Source organism: Trachemys scripta, chromosome 2 (assembly GCF_013100865.1).
Source record: "Trachemys scripta elegans isolate TJP31775 chromosome 2, CAS_Tse_1.0, whole genome shotgun sequence".
In the NCBI taxonomy this organism is placed as follows: Eukaryota; Metazoa; Chordata; order Testudines; family Emydidae; genus Trachemys; species Trachemys scripta.
Window position 1 is genome coordinate 126,269,280 of NC_048299.1, and position 18,415 is coordinate 126,287,694.

Below are 18,415 nucleotides of genomic sequence, written 5' to 3' on the forward strand. Positions count from 1 at the left end.
AAGTGGGCTGTAGTCCACGAAAGCTTATAAATAATAAGCTAATAAATTTGTTAGTCTCTAAGGTGCCACAAGTACTCCTGTTCTTCTTTTTGCGGATACAGACTAACACGGCTGCTACTCTGAAATAAGTATTACTACTGCCTATTTTACAGGTGGTGAAGTGGAGGCACAGTGGTTAGGAGCCTTGCCAAAGTCATACAGCAAGTCAGTGAAAACAGATTGCCGGTCTGACTCCCAGTTCGCTGCGCTACAGTCAAATCCAGATCCTCTGAAGTCAATGGGAGTCTTTCCAATAAATTCAGTGGGCTTTGGATCAAGCTGCTAATGACTTAGATCAACGGTTCTCAAAAGGGGGTCTGTGAATCCTTTCAGGGGGTCCGTAGGGCCCCGCAGCTAACACCCTGAGCCCCAGCACCTCTCGCGGGGCTGAAGCCAGGAGCCGTAGGGTTGAAGCCCTCATTCCCAGCACCCCCTGTGGGGCTGACGCCAGGTGCAACAGGGCTGAATTCCAGAGCCCCAAGCCCATGGGCAGAATTGGAGGGACATGGGGGTGTTACCCCCAAAAAAACTACAGTGCAAGAGCAGGGCAGTTCCAAGGCAGCTCTGTACCCTGGCCAGGTTGGAGGCGGGGAGCCGGGCAGTGCGGGCAGCTGTTGCTCTGGCTGGTGCCGTGGAGCAGGCAGCCGCAGCGTTCCATCTCCTGCTGCTGGTGTAGGGGGTTGAAGCTGCTCCTCAGCTCCCAGCCCCCTTTGCTCATGCAGCCAGTAAGAGCCGCCTGGGTGAGGGGACTTGGCTCTGTGGCTGGCAGAGCCCTCGGGGAACAGGGACCACAGGGGAGCCCACACAGCCCCTAGTTACCCCACTCTCTGCACCCTCAGCTACCCTCCTGCCCACACACTGCCCCAGCTACTCCCCTTCATGTACCAAGCTACCTCCCCGCATCCTGAGCTACCCTTCTGCCCGCACACTGCCCCTAGCTATCCCCTTCCTGCACCAAGCTACCCCCTCCATACACCTTGACCTGTTTTCTAACTTTTTGAGCTGAGCCTCACCACCTTTGAATCATAATTTTGGTTGTGGCCCCCCTCAATCCAGACAGGTGGGTGGCCTGCTGAGGTGAGTCAGAGGATGGAGGTGGTACTCCCTCCCCAGACCCCACAGTGCGGAGCCGCCTTGAGCTTCGCTGACCCCTACCCACCTAAAATAGAAGTCAAACTACATCTATGCCTGAGCCCCCACCCACCTCCCAGAACCCCCAGTCCCCGCCTCACCCGCTGGGCCCTGGAGTTTTTATAGTATGTTGCGGGGGGCCTCAGAAAGAAAAAGATTGAGAACCCTTGACTTAGATGATCTTAAACTGCAGACAGAGGATGTGTGGGGGAAAGCAGTCTTCTTAAAATAATGGGGCTTTTACCCATTGTGATAGGTTGCCCTTCACTTCCAGGGTGCCTACTCATGCCTGCCTGTTCCACCAGCCTGGGCTCTCTTACAGTGTCCTGCTGAGACAGGCCCTCAAGCCTCCTCCAGCACACACACAGGTAGGGACACACCCAGCTGCAGAAAGACACAAATACTGAAATCAGCTCTGTGTGGGAAGACTCAGCTGGGGAATTGCCCAGCACTCAAGTGCACACCCTCTTTGGAGTGTAAACCCAAAATTGTATTGTCTTGCACCGCACAGAGAACTATACAGCGTAAGCTCATAAAATTCACTCCCTCAATGTGGAGGAATATATGCACAGCTTTTTGCCCCCCCCAGTTATGAATTCCACAAACTGGTTTCAGAGAAAACAAAAACAAGTTTATGCCTACAAAAGATAGATTATAAGGGTTAGCAAACAGGTCAAAGCAGATCACACAGCAAATGAAACAAACACACAGCTAAGCTTAATACTAAAGAAACTGGTTACAAGTAAAAACAATGAGGAATCCTTGTGGCACCTTAGAGACTAACAATATTATTTGGACATAAACTTTCTTGGGCTATAACCCACTCCATCAGATGCATGGAGTGGAAAATACAGTAGGCAGGTATAAAAATATATCACGTGAAAAGATGGGAGTTGCCTTACCAAGTCGGGGGTCAGTGCTAACGAGGCCAATTCAATCAGGGTGGAAGTGGCCCATTCCCAACAGTAGACAAGAAGGGGTGGTTTTGTTCAATATCTTTATTAATGATCTGGATGATGGGATGAATTGCACCCTCAGCAAGTTAACAGATGACACTAAGCTGTGGGGAGAGGTAGATATGATGGAGGGTAGGGATAGGGTCCAGAGTGACTAGACATATTGGAGGATTGGGCCAAAAGAAATCTGATGAGGTTCAACAAGGACAAGTGCAGAGTCCTGCAGTTAGGATAGAAGAATCCCAATCACCGCTACAGGCTGGGGACCGACTGGCTAAGCAGCAGTTCTGCAGAAAAAGACCAGGAGATTACAGTGGATGAGAAGCTGGATATGAGTCAGCAGTGTGCCCTTGTTGCCAAGAAGGCCAATGGCATATTGGGCTGTATTAATAGGAGCATTGCCAGCAGTTCGAGGGAAGTGATTAGTCCCCTCTATTCGGCACTGGTGAGGCCACACTTGGAGTATTACGTCCAGTTTTGGTCCCCCCACTACAGAAGGGATGTGGACAAATCGGAGTGAGCCCAGCGGAGGGCAACGAAAATGATTAGGGGGCTGGGGCACATGACTTACGAGGAGAAGCTAAGGGAACTGGGTTATTTAGTCTGCAGAAGAGAAGAGTGAAGGGGGATTTGATAGCAGCCTTCAACTACCTGAAGGGGGGTTCCAAAAGGGATGGAGCTCGGCTGTTCTCAGTGGTGGCAGATGACAGAACAAGAAGCAATGGTCTCAAGTTGCAGTGGGAGAGGTCTAGGTTGGATATTAGGAAACACTATTTCACTAGGAGGGTGGTGAAGCACTGGAATGGGTTACCTAGGGAGGTGGTGGAATCTCCATCCTTAGAGGTTTTTAAGTCCCAGCTTGACAAAGCCCTGGCTGAGATGATTAATTGGTGTTGGTCCTGCTTGGTCCTCCAGAAGTCTCTTCCAACTCTAATATTCTATGATTCTATCAACAGAGGGAAAATTATTTTTTGTAGTGACTCAGCCATTCCCCAGTCTTTATTCAGGCCTAATTTGATGGTGTCACGTTTGCAAATTAATTCCAGTTCTGCAGTTTCTCATTTAAGACTGTTTGTGAAGTTTTTTTGTTGAAGAATAGCCACTTTTAAGTCTGTTATGGAGTGTCCAGGGAGATTGAAGTGCTCTCCTACTGGTTTTTGAATGTTACAATGCTTGATGTCTGATTTTTGTCCACTTATTCTTTTGCGTAGAGACTGTCCAGTTTGGCCAATGTACATGGCAGAGGGGCATTGCTGGCAGATGATTGCATATATCACATTAGTAGATGTGCAGATTAACGAGCCCCTGATGGTGTGGCTGATGTGGTTAGGTCCTATGATGGTGTCCCTTGAATAGATATGCGGACAAAGTTGGAAATGAGGTTTGTTGCAGGGATTGGTTCCTGGGTTAGTGTTTCTGTTGTGTGGTGTGTAGTTGCTGCTGAGTATTTGCTTCAGGGGTGCTGTCTGTAAGCAATACAGACTAACACGGCTACCCCTCTGAAACTGGTTACAAGTAGTAATTTCTCATCCTCGATGTTGTTTTAGGCAGATTGTAGGGTTTCTTGAAGGCAAGCTGCTCATGCTTGTAGTTTAAAACTCCAGGTATTTCTTTCACAGGCCAGACACCTTCCCAGCCTGGGCTCAATTCTTCTCTCCCCCTGCCTTCGTCTTGTTTCTTAGATGTTTCCAGCAGTCATCCTGGGCAGGGATTCAGTAAAGAACGACCACTGATTAAGTCACTCCCCAGCCTTACATAGATTTTACATATGGCTGAGAACCCTTTGTTTTCCAGTGTGATTCCCCTCCTCCCCGACTGGAAAAATACTGGTATTCTATCATGGAGTCCAGTACCAGGTGATATGATCACATGACCCTGCAATGTCAAAGCAACCATGAATCAGAGTTTGTTTGTGGCATCCCAGGAAAGCGTCTCAGGAAAGTGGGAGATTAGCATCTTCAAAGACCTATTGTTCTTCCTAATGGCCCACCAGACTGATTGCATTCTGTCTGGTGGGTGTCCCCCAGGTGTAAACCCACTTGTATTGATACAGAGTCAATATTTCTAACTTCAGATACAGAAATGATACATGCATACAAATAGGATAATCATATTTAGCAAATCATAACCTTTCAAATGATATCTTACATGACTCATCTTAATCATAAAACAATATTTCTATGAAGACTCTGGTGCTTAGTGTCACAACCAGTATCCCTTTAACTAAAGCTAAATGTGTTGTTTATATTATTTATGAATTCAGACCTCTCTGGATTTAGATTTCTCTCTCCATAGTTCCAAGTGAGAATAATGGACTGACTCACAAATAAATACTGAGAAGTAGGAATCAGCTAGGAGTTTGGCTGCCATGTATCCAAACGTTTGTTATCACTGCCAATGTCATCAAGATTTAGCCTTAATATTTGACAGTACTGACACTGATTAGTCTGTGTAATACAAACTATAATGTTAGGATTAATAGGGTTACATTATTTCTCAGGAATCAATGCCACTTAATAGTTTTATCCCAACCCGACAACCTAACTAAACTGAAAAATGGAATTTGACTATGTAAAAAATGCACAGGTTATTTTTTCCCCCTGCTTGCCTGATACATCAGCTTTAAGACTTTGTGCTGATAGAGCAGTGCAGAGAGGCTTTATTGGGAGCTGAGTATCTGGTCCTCAGTTTCTGACTTTACCATCAGGCCTTAACTCAGCGGAGGTCAAAGGGAGCACAACCAATCTGATAGAGAAGAAACATGCAGTAGAACCTCAGAGTTACAAACACCAGTTACAAAGTGACCAGTCAACCACACACTTCATTTGGAACTGGAAGTACACAATCAGTAGCAGAGACCAAACAAAAAAACAAACAAACAAAAAAAACAAATACAGTGCAGTAATGTGATAAACATAAATTCATAAACTACTACAAAAAGGGAAAGCAGCATTTTCCTTCTGCATAGTAAAGTTTCAAAGCTGTATTAAGTCAATGTTCAGTTGTAAACTTAGAACAACCATAATGTTTTGTTCAGAGTTGAGTTACGAACAACCTACATTCCTGAGGTGTCTGTAACTCTGAGGTTATACTGTAGCTGGTCAACCTAGGAAAAAGGCAGAGGACAGGGCAGGAGATGGACAAAGACATTCCACATTCACAGTAGAAGCAGGACGGTCCCTCATCATAAAAATCTTGAGCATGTTTGTAGGATTTCTTTTTAAAGTCTGACATTGATTCCTTATTTTATCTCATAGAGCACAAGGAAACATTAATGCCACAGTGATAGTGTGATCCCCAAAATAATAAAACAACAATCTAATAATAATAAATAACAAAATACTAAAACCACCACACACATACATAGGCAGGAAAATAGACTCTTATCCAAGCAGTGCTTTTAGGGATTCTTTCAGACAAATTGTGTCCAGACCAGAGAGCTGAACAAACAGCCTCCATCTGTCTCAAAGAGCTATAACTGGATTTTTTTTTACCTGAGAGCCTTTACCTCCTTTGAACCTGAATCAGCTGAGACTGGTTAACTCCTTACAAGTCACTTGGTCTCAGTTAGTTAAAACCTTTCCACTTCCTCTTTAACATAAACATTTTGTTAAGACAAGCACTTTTAAAAGTGAGATCACTCCCATTAGAGGTAGAAGTAACCATGCCATCATAGGAATTATGAGTTTACATACAATTCCTCCACTATGAAAAAGAGATTAGTTTTGTAAAGCAGAAGTATCTGCTAGCCTACTCTCATCATTCTTTTATGTCATTAGTGATGCTGCTATAACTAATTAAAATAATTTACATATTAACAACTGTAACATAGACTTTATTAGCAGAAAACATGACCTTCTGTTAGCTTATTTATTTTCCAGGTAACAACTGGTTTATTTGTTGTACAATGTAAGCTTTTGCAAGTACAGAAAAATGGCTTCTCATAGGCTATTTTTAGTAGTGATTACTATAGATTTAGATTACAGTAGATTATGAAGGGATTTTTAGCAGAATTGATACATAGACTAAATTCTACCTTTATTTACACCTGTGAAGCCACACTGACATATATAGCATTTTATGGGGTACCTGAGGACAGAATGTATCCCATTCATTAAATGGCAGATGAGAGTTATACATTATTTTTTGTAAGGTTTGAGGACTGGCATGCTTTTACATAGTGCAAAACTCTTATACTCTTCAAGCCGAGTTCTTAGTGTTCTTAATGTTCTGCAGTGGAGGTGACATTTTTGTGACCCTCTTATTCAGGAACTCAAGTGGATAGTGTCATCAAGCTTTGCTGTTGGAGACAAGATTTTGCTTTTGGCGTTTATGTTCCCTTGCAGAGTCACAAAGATTTACACTTCCCTGCTTCAGTCCACACTGAAAAACTCTCTTTTGCTCTTGTCTGACCGCTTTCATTGGAAAAAATCAGCATCTTCCCCCAGGCTCCTGTATTTTTGTCCAAACAACAATTTCCTCTTTCAAACTCCTGATTTTTTGGTCAGTTTCCCATATAATATCTACACAAATACATTACTACTCTTCTCTCTCTAAAAGGTCAGTCTAAATTCTCTCTTTATGGATGGTATTAAAGTTTACATGCCTGACAGATTTCTGTTGCACACAAACAATCTTTCGCATGGGATTGAAGACCCGGATAATTACTTTATCTCATTCTCTGCTGACCTAATTAGCAAAACCAATTATAAATATGATTTCAGCTACTGGCAAATGTTTCTCCTAATGGTATATGTAGTCTGTAAGAGTTTATCCATTCCACACAAATCAGGTAAGAACAGATATCAGTGCTCAGTACTAAATTCTGCTCAGTTACTCTGGTGTAAATCTGGATTTTCTCAGATGATTTATAGGCTACCTGCACACTGGGAGCCAGCTGTGATTCCCAGTTCATGTCGACATACCCGTGCTAGCTCTGCTTGAGCTAGCACGCTACGAAGAGCAGTATAGTCAGGGTAGTGGCTCAGGCTAGCCGCCCAGGTACAAACCCACCTGGACCCTCTGGGTTTGTTTTTAAGCAGCAAGGCTGAGCTGCCACCCATGCTACCCCAGCTACAGAGATATTTTTAGCACGGGTATCTCCGCAAGCTGGGACTCACACCTCCCACTCAAAGTGCAGAGGTAGATTAAGAGTTACTCCAGATTTACACATCGTGGGAGCAGAATTTGACCCTATATTGCATAATCTGAGATCTATTTATTTTTTGAAATCCATAAAATAATGGCGCTTTCTTTTGTTTTATGATATTTTTAAAAATAAAATATCCAGATTTTTAATGCTACTCATCACATTAAACATTTTATTTATGAATTACCGTTATTTATAACATTTAATACGAGTATTTTTATTTTTCTTAAGTGAAAATTTCTGATGATTATATAAGTGCTGTTTGATTTATATACTTTTAAAACTAATAAATGTAGTTACCATAATTCTCTCTAAATATGTTTGTGCATATATACATTGTTAGAGTTAAATTATTAAATTTAATTAAATTACATATTTGTTTAATCTTGCTTTTAACCAAATTGCAAAAGTGTCATGAAAGCTTACAAAGCTAGGCTCATGGGACCCCGATCCACCAAGGGACTTAGGCACTGTAATGCTCAGTGTCCCAGTGTCTAATTTTTAGGCCCTTAGAAAATCACAGGAACCACACTGTGATCCACAAGGCCTGAATTAGGCAGCCTGTACAATGAATGGGTAGAGAGTGATGCCTTAGAATGCAATCCTTGAAGCCAGCATGCTAGGAAGCTTCTTGGCTAAGCTAGCCAAGGGGAGATGCTGCCAACAGAGGTGCATCTTAAATCCCTCTCCTTTCATGGAGACAGATGCCTAAGTCCAGGCTGCAGGGAGGTACCTATCTCTGCTTGTGATTTATGAACCAGGGGATGCTAGGTGTTCAGCTGCCTGTCATATACAGGGCCCAATCGGGTATATGGGCTCAGCCTCAGAGGCCTCCTGACTCTACACAAAACAGCTGGGGAAGGATGAAAACCTGCCTCATTGCCTTCAGCCCGATGGTTAGTGTACTTAACTAGGATATGGGAGATCCCTGCTTCAAGTCTTCTTTCTGCTTGCTGAGGAGAAGGGATTTGAACAGGGACCTGCCACTTCTGAGGTGAGTGTGCTTACCACTGAGGTATGGGGTAGTCGGGGGAGGGGCTCTCAAGCTCTCCTGTTGAAGTTGTTCCACTTTAATAAAATAATCAAATAGTTAACTATTAGTTTGGCCAGAGACCGCATTAGAATGGCTTTCTAGTCAGATCCCTGTTCAAATTCCTTCCCCTCAGCAAGTGCGTGTGTGTGTGTGTGGGGGGGGGGGGAATGGGAGATTTGAATTAGGGATCTCCTACATCATAGGAGTATATCCTAACCACTAAGCTACAGGTTATGAAGGAGTTTGCCCATGATGGTTTTGTATGGCGTTAGGCTGCCTCTGAGCGTGCTTACCAGATCAGGCCTCACCTGCAACTTAGGCATTCAGCTGCCTATCTTTTCCCTGATTTGTGAATCTGTCTGGGACTCAGGCAGGAGGTAGGCATCTGAGCCTAGAGTGGCACAGCAGTGTGCATGCTCTGAGGCAGAAACAGGCACTTCAGGAACTTTTACTACAAAAACTTAGGTACCAAGTGAATTTAGGGTCTTCAGGTTTAGGCGGCAGCCAAGAGGGAGTTTTGTGGATTGCAGTGAAGCCTAAAAATGGGACTTAGGTGCCTAAGTATGTTTATGGAACCCACCCGAAATTTATTTGTCAATTCTTTACCAAAATGCTCATAACAATCGAATGATATTTTATTCTCCTGTCACACACATTACTTGTTCCAGGCAAGTGGGGGAAAGGTTAGATTAAGATGTTTTCTTTCTTACCTTCCTGGAGGAAAATGTGTTGTCCGAAGATAATTTAATTAAGCTAAAATCATTTTATGGTATTTGTGATTTTCTCTGCCGTTCACCTTGTGTTCATTATTGATCTTGTGATATTTCCAGCAATCTCTTTATTTTCTATAATGACCTGATGCACAAATAACATTTCCTATTTATAAAAACAACGAGGAGTCCAGTGGCAATTTAAAGACTAACAGATTTATTTGGGCATAAGCTTTCATGGGTAAAAAACCCACTTCTTCAGATGTATGGAGTGAAAATTACAGATACAATCATAAATATATATTGGCACATGAAGAGAAGGGAGTTACCTTACACTACTTGTGGCAGCAAAGTACTAATGGGTGTTTGTGTAGTAAGTTCATTGTATTGCAGGATTAGTGACAGATTAAAATGGTGTCTATTTTACACATGATGTGAAGGTTTTACAACAAAAAAATTTGCTAAACAACATTCACAGATGTTTTGTCAGTGCTGTCCATTTTCTACTATTCCAGGCTTATATCATTCTATGATATAAGCCTGGAATAAACTAGTAGGCTGAATAAACTAATTAGCCTCTTACAGTTGGTATGGCTACTCCCACTTTTTCATGTTCTCTGTATGTGTATATATATATATCTTCTTACTATATGTTCCATTCTATGCATCTGATGAAGGGGGCTGTAGCCCACGAAAGCTTATGCTCAAATACATGTGTTAGTCTCTAAGGTGCCACAAGTACTCCTGTTCTTTTTGCGGATACAGACTAACATGGCTGCTACTCTGAAACCTATATTCCTATAACTTTTGTACTCTTATTTTGCTGATAGGATTAATATTTTACTTTTTCCATATGATCAGACTATGTTTTTCATCTGCAGACTTTTAAAGCTGAGGCGATTTAAGTCCTGAGCATTCAACAGGAAGTGAAATTATTAAAGAAATAGAGTAATGTTAAGGGTGTGACCAAAAGGAGTTGAATTATGTCTCAGGACCAACCATTTAGGCAAAGGGAATGCACAAACCTGCAGGGGGTCAGAATGATTAAATTGCAGTAAGATTTCAATTAGCAGAGACAGTCCCACCTGGAAAATGAATGTCTTCTGATAGTGTTACTTGAAGTTCTATGCAAATAAGGATGCTTTCACTTAACAAGATCCCCTATCCAGTTTCAAAGGAATCTTTTGAAGTATTGCATGTTAACTGGAAGGAAATTGAAATGCTCTTTATCAAGGAGTGCTGAGCTTTGTTAAATATTGGGTGTGAGGTGAATTGTGTAAAAAAGAAATCAGAATAATAGTCTTATTCAAAGGTGCAATTGAGAAATATTGTGGTCAGTATGCTGACCAAAAAGATGGCATTGTGTCTGTATCTTAAGGAAGCTGTTTGTCGCCTGAACTAAAAGGACAACCGGAATTTAAATGGAAGAGGAAATTGAGATAACTGTGTAACATTAATGTATTGACTAATAGCAATCTGATTGTAATGACAGAATAGCTTGGCAGAGGACGCTCATTGCCCAGTGGCATCTGTGTCAATAGTACATCAGTTGCGCAGACTAGAGAGCTGGGGTAAAAGTAATTTAGAAAGGTGGTGGGATTGGCTAGGATGGGATTATTAACAGTAGTGGTACTGTGGTAGGAGTAGGCTGAATAAACTAAGTCCAGAAGTGATCTACTGTCTTCTGTATTTGCTAATGGCTTTATTGTCAATTTAGGCACGTCCCTGAGTAAGGAGTGGTGTGTAAAGCGCATAACCTCAGGAGTAGCCTGGAGAGGCATTGTGACTCAAAGACACACCTGTGAATCACAGATTCTTCTCCCTTGGTGCATTCAGTGGGTTAGATCTTAAACTGATGTAAATTGGCATAGCTTTATTAATTTCAGTGGAGCTATGCCAATTTACACTAGCTAGACATCTGGTCCAATATTTTCCTAAACAAAAAAGATTAGAGATGGTTTCTGCTGAGGTCTTTCCTTTACAAGCTTATTAATCCCATGGCTACAAGAAATGTGTAACTTTGGTGTTTCATATCGATTCAATAAACATCTTTCCCACATCATGTTGTGCCCTTGCTGCTGTTTTAATTTTCCCAACGAAAGAAAAAAAACCTAAGGGTCAGATTCTGATGTGCTTACTCCTCCCCATTACTCTGCTTTAAATGTGACTAAGGGGTTGTAGCCACAATGGTAGCTAGAAGGGGATTCTCTCTTGGCCTTGTGCACATGGTGGACAGGCTGGAGTATATGAAGGACCCTGCTACTATTAATAGCAGTCACCACTTCTCTGATTAAATAGGGAACAAGTCGGAGTCAAATCGGGTCATTTGGACATTTTGAACTGAAAAAATTTCAGGGAGGTTTGTGTTTGTCACTTCATTAGGTTTAAAGTTCTTTCACCCATGGGCTTCTTAATTCCCCCTGTAAACTGGTGGTCAAGTCGAATTCTGCATGTCTGTGTGTTCTGGCTAGGCAAAGGGAGCAGAGTAGAAAGGATTAATTTTGTCTCCTTATTCTTTTCCTCTGTCTTCTGAGCTGTTAGTTGATGTGTTTAGATCACAGTCAGCATTTAAGAACAATGTGTAGGCAGTTGGGAAAACCCATGGACTCTCACTAAACACTGATGTTATTTTACTTGTTCCTGCCTTATTTTGTACATTTCTCAGAGCACTGTGGATGCTTATGTACTGGGTTACACAAGTAATCCTGAAAACATGAGATAATGGTTTTAATTCTAATGGTCAAGTGAGATGTTGAGGATTAAGTACTCTGGTTCCATTTAATCAATGGCTAGAGTATTTTGATATTTTAGGGAAGCTATTTTGGTTTTTTTTAATTAAACAATGGCTCAGGGCTAAATTGGGTGGTCAGATACATTTCCTGGTTTTTCCTCCTCCTGGAGATTTTATTGAGCTTTTAGTTGTTATTAAGAATACTAAACAGTGATGTTTTTTCCTAAAAAAATTGATTTATTTTATTTACAGTATTAAGAATGTGGGATTGCTAGGTTATAGCTGAAATATTTAAAATTGATTATAGATATTATGAACTTAAAATAAAACTACCCACAGGACAAATATTTAGTTTTCAGATGATTAAATGCAAAATCACCCAGTGGTCTGGGAACTTCTTGTGTTCATCTTGATATATAATATAATCTGATAGTTTATAATAATTAGTATACATTTTTCTAGACCTGCATATCATTAAGCCACATTTGTAAAATAATTTTTGCCTAGTAGTACAGTATTATGCCTGGCTTATTGCTATGTGATAATATAAGGAAAGTTCTTGTGTCCCACCACAAAATATATGTATAAGGCTCAGAAATCAGTATGCCATGGGTGCCTTAAATCTGAATTTCCCAAATTTGTCAGAACGTTAGTGTTCTAGTAGCATACTAGTCTGTATTTTAATATCAGCCTTTTTTGTGCTTCACTCATTCATTCCAAAAAATGAGTTGTATGGTGGCTTATGAATACTCTTAAACTTCATAATCCCACATTGATTTATAATATAATGACTCGTACACTGTTAGAGCTACATGTTGTTGTTGTTTTGTCTATTATCCACAATCTATTGTGAGAAGTAGAATTTCTGAATTAAAATATTTTGTAAAAACTCATTTCTGAATCTGGAACCCCATGGTCACTAGCTGAACTGCAACAAATTACTACTGGCACTGATGGATAAATGGTAGTTAGTGGGGCTCAATGGGTTATAATTTTCCATAATATTTAAAATTGTTAGAGCTTATTTAATATTTTTCAATATATATTATTTACTGTTAGGGTTTTTTTTAAAGGAAGTAATTTACAAATGTAAACCCAAGCCTAATAAAAGGGTCAATCATTCATTTCAGGCACACCCCTGTATTTAGAGGAATGTGGAGTCTCCACATATCTGCCTTTACCCCCCTTCCCTTCTGTTTTTTGGAGACATAGTCATGGCCTACCCTACCTCCTGCCCTTTGGGGGTGTCAGGCATCCAAAGGGCACATGCAGAGAGCAGTCCCTTTAGTGTAGGAAGCACAGGGATTGCTAGGGAACCCATTGCTGTGCCTTTCATCTGCACTTCAACCCCTGTGCAGCCATGAAGCAGCAGGGAATAATCTGGCCCTAAGAAAATTAACCCGAACGAAAGCAACACACACACACACACACACACACACTCAGTTTTGTGGGAGTCCAGGTCCAGTGTAATCCCTCACCCAAACTACCCTAACTTTGTGGAAATTCAGTTTCAAACTTTGCAACTTCAGCTCACCACTAGTTAACACTCAAATGTCATGTTATTTCTCACATGTAAAAAAAAAAAAAAAAAGCCAAATTATATACTTCCTCAATGTACTATTGATCAGTCTGCTCTGCTTACCCTTAACTACCTCCTTATTTTTTATTTATAGACTGGCCTTATTGTTGCCTGTTACCAAGGTTTTGTGGATATTGTAATAGCCTTAGCACAGTGCCCTCATGTTGATGTAAACTGGCAGGACAATGAAGGGAACACGGCTCTAATTACAGCTGCGCAGGCAGGTAAGGTTCTTTCTCTGTTTCACCTTTATGTATCAGGTTTATGGTGGTGTGTTTGTCATGGCCATTGCTTTTGGGACAAAAACTGTGACTCTTAGGGAGTTTTTTCCACAACAGCGTGTGGAATTTATAAACCCAGCCCGTCTACACCAAAGCAAAGCTCTCATGAATCTTTTACAAGTTCACTATATATAGATAACAAATTCAAACTATATCTTTTGTAGCTTATCAATGGTTTTAAGCCATTAATTATTAACAGATGGTTTTAATTATTTTAACTTCAAAATAAATGAAATTTTGTTCAAAAATGTGATCCTGTGACTTTTTTATTTTGTTTTTTCCTTTTGAATTTTCTGTTTTGCTTCCACGATAAACAACTAGTCATAATGATGTTAATACAGTATATTATGTAGCTGCAGTGTGTTCATAACTATAGCTTTCTTTCACATACCTTGCACATATCTTGATGGCCTGTGGTCATTGTTGAATATTGGAAAGAAAGTTAAGGAGCTATGTGACAACTCGGAAGCATTTTAACTGCAAATATGTTATTTAGTCATTCCCTATTAAGGACTAGGAATCTAATATTTGTGGGTATATTGTGGGCCTGATTCAGCATTCACTAGTACTGGTTTTATACCAGGGTAACTACATTGACTTCAGTGGAGCTACTCCTACTTTACACTGTAGTGAGAGAGAAATCAAAAAATCACTCTGCATGTTTTATCCCACCCAGAGACAAATGTATGTTTATTTCTAGCATGAATATACTCATAAAAAACTAACTGTTGATTATTGTTAAAAACTAAAATACTGTGCCTTAATTTTAAAGACTGCTGTAGTCATGTACTGTAAGTGGATACAAAATGCTGAAGTGACTCAGAAAAGAGAGGTGACAAATATGATTAGGATCTGTATCTACAGGCCAAATACAGACTCTTTTTGTCTGTGGTATGGAGCCCAAAACAGCTCTGCAGCCCAAATTGTCTAGCTTGGTCCTCAGAGGCAATCCTGTAACAGCTAAGTGGATGCCCAACCTTCTCCCCTCCCCAGGCATGGAATCCATGATGTACTTACTGTATTTCTTTATTTCAAGTGTTTTAGCCAGGCTGGTCCCAAGATGTTAGAGAGACAAGATAGGTGAGGTAGTATCTTTTATTGGACCAACTTCTATTGGTGAAAGAGACAAACTTTCGAACTTACACAGAGCTCTTCTTCAGGTCTGGAAAAGGTACTCAGAGTATCACTGCTAAATACAAGCTGGAACAGATAAGGAGGTAACACATGTTGCAAGAGACCATTCAAGGTGAAGTGCGCAGTTAACCCCTTTACATAGGACAAAGGAGGGCTAGGCCATGTCTACACTACCACTTAGGTTGGCAAAACTTATGTCACTCAGGGGGTGTGAAAAAAGATACCCCTGAGTGACATACATTTTACTGGCATAAGTGGCAGTGTGCACAGTGCTTTGTCAGCGGGAGAGCTTCTCTCACTGACATAGCTACCACCACTTATTGAGGTGGTTTTATGATGTCAGCATAGAGTGGCTACATGAGCAATCTTACAGTGACACAGCTGCTAGAGTAGAGATGACCATAGTGGGTTACAGATTGTTGTAATGGGCCGTACATTCAGTGTCTTTATTAAGTCCATGATTTTTGGTGTCTAGCAGAGTTATGAATTTAAGCTTAGTGGATCATAGTGTTGTTCCTGTGATTTTTCTATATGTCTAAAAGTTAGGTACCATGAAGCTCAGGATCACAATACCTATGTCCTTTTGTCGATCTAAGCCTTAGTATCTCTGACTGGCAGGGAGTGTGAGGTTCTGCAACTTTGAAATTATAGAGGAACTGAAGGAATGTAATAATTAGCAACAATTAGCTTGATATACATACATATAGCCAGAGCTATCCCGTCCATAGGACAGACCGGGGCAACTGCCCTGGGCCCCGTGCTTTGGGATGCGGGGTCCAGGGTGGCCTGGGGGGTTAGCAGGGGGCCTAGCACCAGTAGCAGTGAGCGACCCAGCCTCAGCCCATCCCGCTCTGCCCCCTGGCTCCTGGGGAGGGGACAGAAGCTGGAAAGAGGTGGGGTGGAGATTTGGGGGAAGGGGTGGAATGTGCGCAGGGAGGGGGTGGGATGGGGTGGGAAGAGGCAGGATGAGGCTGGGCGGAAAGGGGGAGGGGCAAGGCTTGAGGAAAGGGATGGAGAGGGGCGGGGTCTGGGACGGAGGGGGTGGGTTGTCCCAGGTGGCCCTGCATACAGCATACATTTAGGGTTACATTTAATGGACAGCATCAGACAAGTGGTCCAGCTGTGGTAGTCGAGTCCCTTTTAAAAGCTGTTGTTTAAAAAAGAAAATTATATAGTTTAATGATACATTTCTATGCCCTAGTTACCACAAAATTTGTTTGGCAGCTAACTGGACATGCGTAAACATTATTTATTTAGCAATAAAAACTAGTATTATCTTTGCTGCTAGTAAATATTGGCTTTACCTGGGAAATTTTTTTGTATTATTCTGAAAAAGGAAATGATGGATTATTTGCTATTTAAGAAATCACTTGGAGGTAGTAATTATAAAATGTTTGTTTTTTCAGAATTGTCTTATTTATAGCAAGGTAATCTCTGTAGCTTTCTGAATAGAATCAGGAGATCTCATATGCTCTGTAACCTGCTTTCTTTTATCTGCTTCTGATGTATATTTGGCTTATAAAAGGTTTAGAGTTAAGGCTGGCTCTTTTCTGACCTTTATACCTAATTATAATGAGCTCAGAATTAATCTACAGTGCTGACATTGTCTCGACAGACATTGACTTGACACTGTCTGTCAGTATTTTATATTGATCCCAAAAGCAATTGAGACTGACTGTAGTCAGCAGAAGCTTATACAAGCTTATAAATATTTGTTTTTACTTATTTTCCCCTTTGTAATCCTGAGCCAGCGTGTTGATACCAGTTATTTAATACATTATTATAAGATACTGATGTGTTAATACAGATTATCATGTGGTTAACATCGCAATCAGTGGAGTTAACATGGAATATAGTTGCTACTTAATTCTAAGTAGTAGCCTAGAGCAATATACTGTAGACTGCTGAAGTATATATTTTATGTGGTTTTTCTTTAATTTTCAAGTATATTGTAAATAACCTTTTCTAATACAATATTTTTAAACTTTAGAATGATCCTCTCTCATGTCTTCTGTTTTTCTTATTTGGTTAGGCCATGTCTACACTACAAAATTAAGTCGACCTAACTTCCGTCGGCATAGAAACACTGCAAGTAATTACATTGCTTGTGCATGTCTACAGTTCACTCCTTCCATTAGTGGTGCACATCCTCACCAGGAGAAATTGTATCGATTGTACTGTTAGTGTGGGGCATTGTGGGATAGCTCCTGAAAGCCAGTAACATTTGACGTGAGCAATGCAGTGTTTACACTGACACTCCATCGACCTAACTACATCGACTTTGACTCTATGCTGCTTGTGGAGGTGGAGTTATTAAGTTGGTGTAGCAGGGCAGTTACATCGGCGGGACTGAAATTTGAGTGTCGACAATTCCATAGTTAGGTCGACGTAAGCTGCCTTGTGTCCACCTAACTCTGTAGTGTAGACCAGACTTTAGTTACTTCCTTTCCTCTCCCCCTCCCCCGCCCCCCATAACTTGCAGTTACTACTTTCTTGCAATTTTTGGTTGGTTTCCTCCCCCATCCCAAAGTTCCTCTCATTAGCTTTCCATACTGATTGGGTAGACTGGCCCACCACTGAAATCAATACATTTGTCAAACTGAACCTAGTTGTCCAGTTATTTGTGGTGAACTGTAATTTGCTACTAGACCTAAAGATGCATCTCTTTACTATGATGTGTGTAATTATACACACACACACACACACACACACACACACACACACACACACACACACACACAATAACTGCATTGAAAAATGGAACACCTGTCACTCCCCACAGCTGTGGAGAGCCCATTCCCCAAGACCACTCTTCCCCTTTGGTTTCTGGGCTGTTGCTGCTGCTAAGTTGGCCCCTCCTCAGCTAGCCTGGCAGTACCAGTGATACCTGCCAGCTCCTGGTTATTGTGGTGATACATAACTGCCAGGGGCAGCTCCATGTATGAGCTTTTGTGAATTATTTAAGGAGTTTATTTGTAAACAGTTTGCATAAATTATAGTCTTTAAAGAAATCATGTGCATTTGGTGCTGGTGAATGGCATCACCTTGATATACAAAGCTCTCTGTCTATCCCACGTACACTGCCCTACCAGCATTGCTCTTCCCTTTATCTGGGGCAATGGGACAGTTGAGTTTCCTTGGCTCATGAAGTTCTTGGCTTCTCCACTGAATCTGCCAATCAGTGCATGACTTCGATGTTTGAGTCTTCATAGGTGAGTGTATCCCTCCACTGCCTCAGTCCTCTCTTCCACACCATGGAGTCCTAAACTGAGATAAGAACTCTGAGGCTAGGTCTATACTACCCGCCTGAATCGGCGGGTAGAAATCAACCTCTCGGGGATCGATTTATCGCGTCCCGTCGGGACGCGACAATCGATCCCCGAATCGGCGCTCTAACTCCACCAGCGGAGGTGGTAGTAAGCGCCGCCGACAGAAAGCCGCAGAAGTCGATTTTGCCGCTGTCCTCACAACGGGGTAAGTCGGCTGTGATACGTCGAATTCAGCTACGCTATTCACGTAGCTGAATTTGCGTATCTTAAATCGACTCCCCCCTGTAGTGTAGATGTACCCTGAGAAAGAGGGGAAGGTGACAAGGAAATGTGAATGCAAAGAGGTGGCTCTCCAAGAACAACAGTTACCAGTAAGTAACTGACCGTTCTTCTTTGAGGGCCT

At 41.5% G+C, this 18,415-nt stretch overlaps 1 protein-coding gene across 1 annotated transcript in view; it reads left to right on the top strand.

The window, feature by feature from the left end:
* Positions 1-18,415, top strand: part of ANKRD33B (ankyrin repeat domain 33B) — an 87,355-nt gene that overhangs the window by 46,405 nt on the left and 22,535 nt on the right. Inside the window, exon 2 of the mRNA XM_034761538.1 lies at positions 13,423-13,552. Coding sequence (XP_034617429.1) covers positions 13,423-13,552 — 130 coding nt within the window. The remainder of the gene's footprint in view (positions 1-13,422; positions 13,553-18,415) is intronic.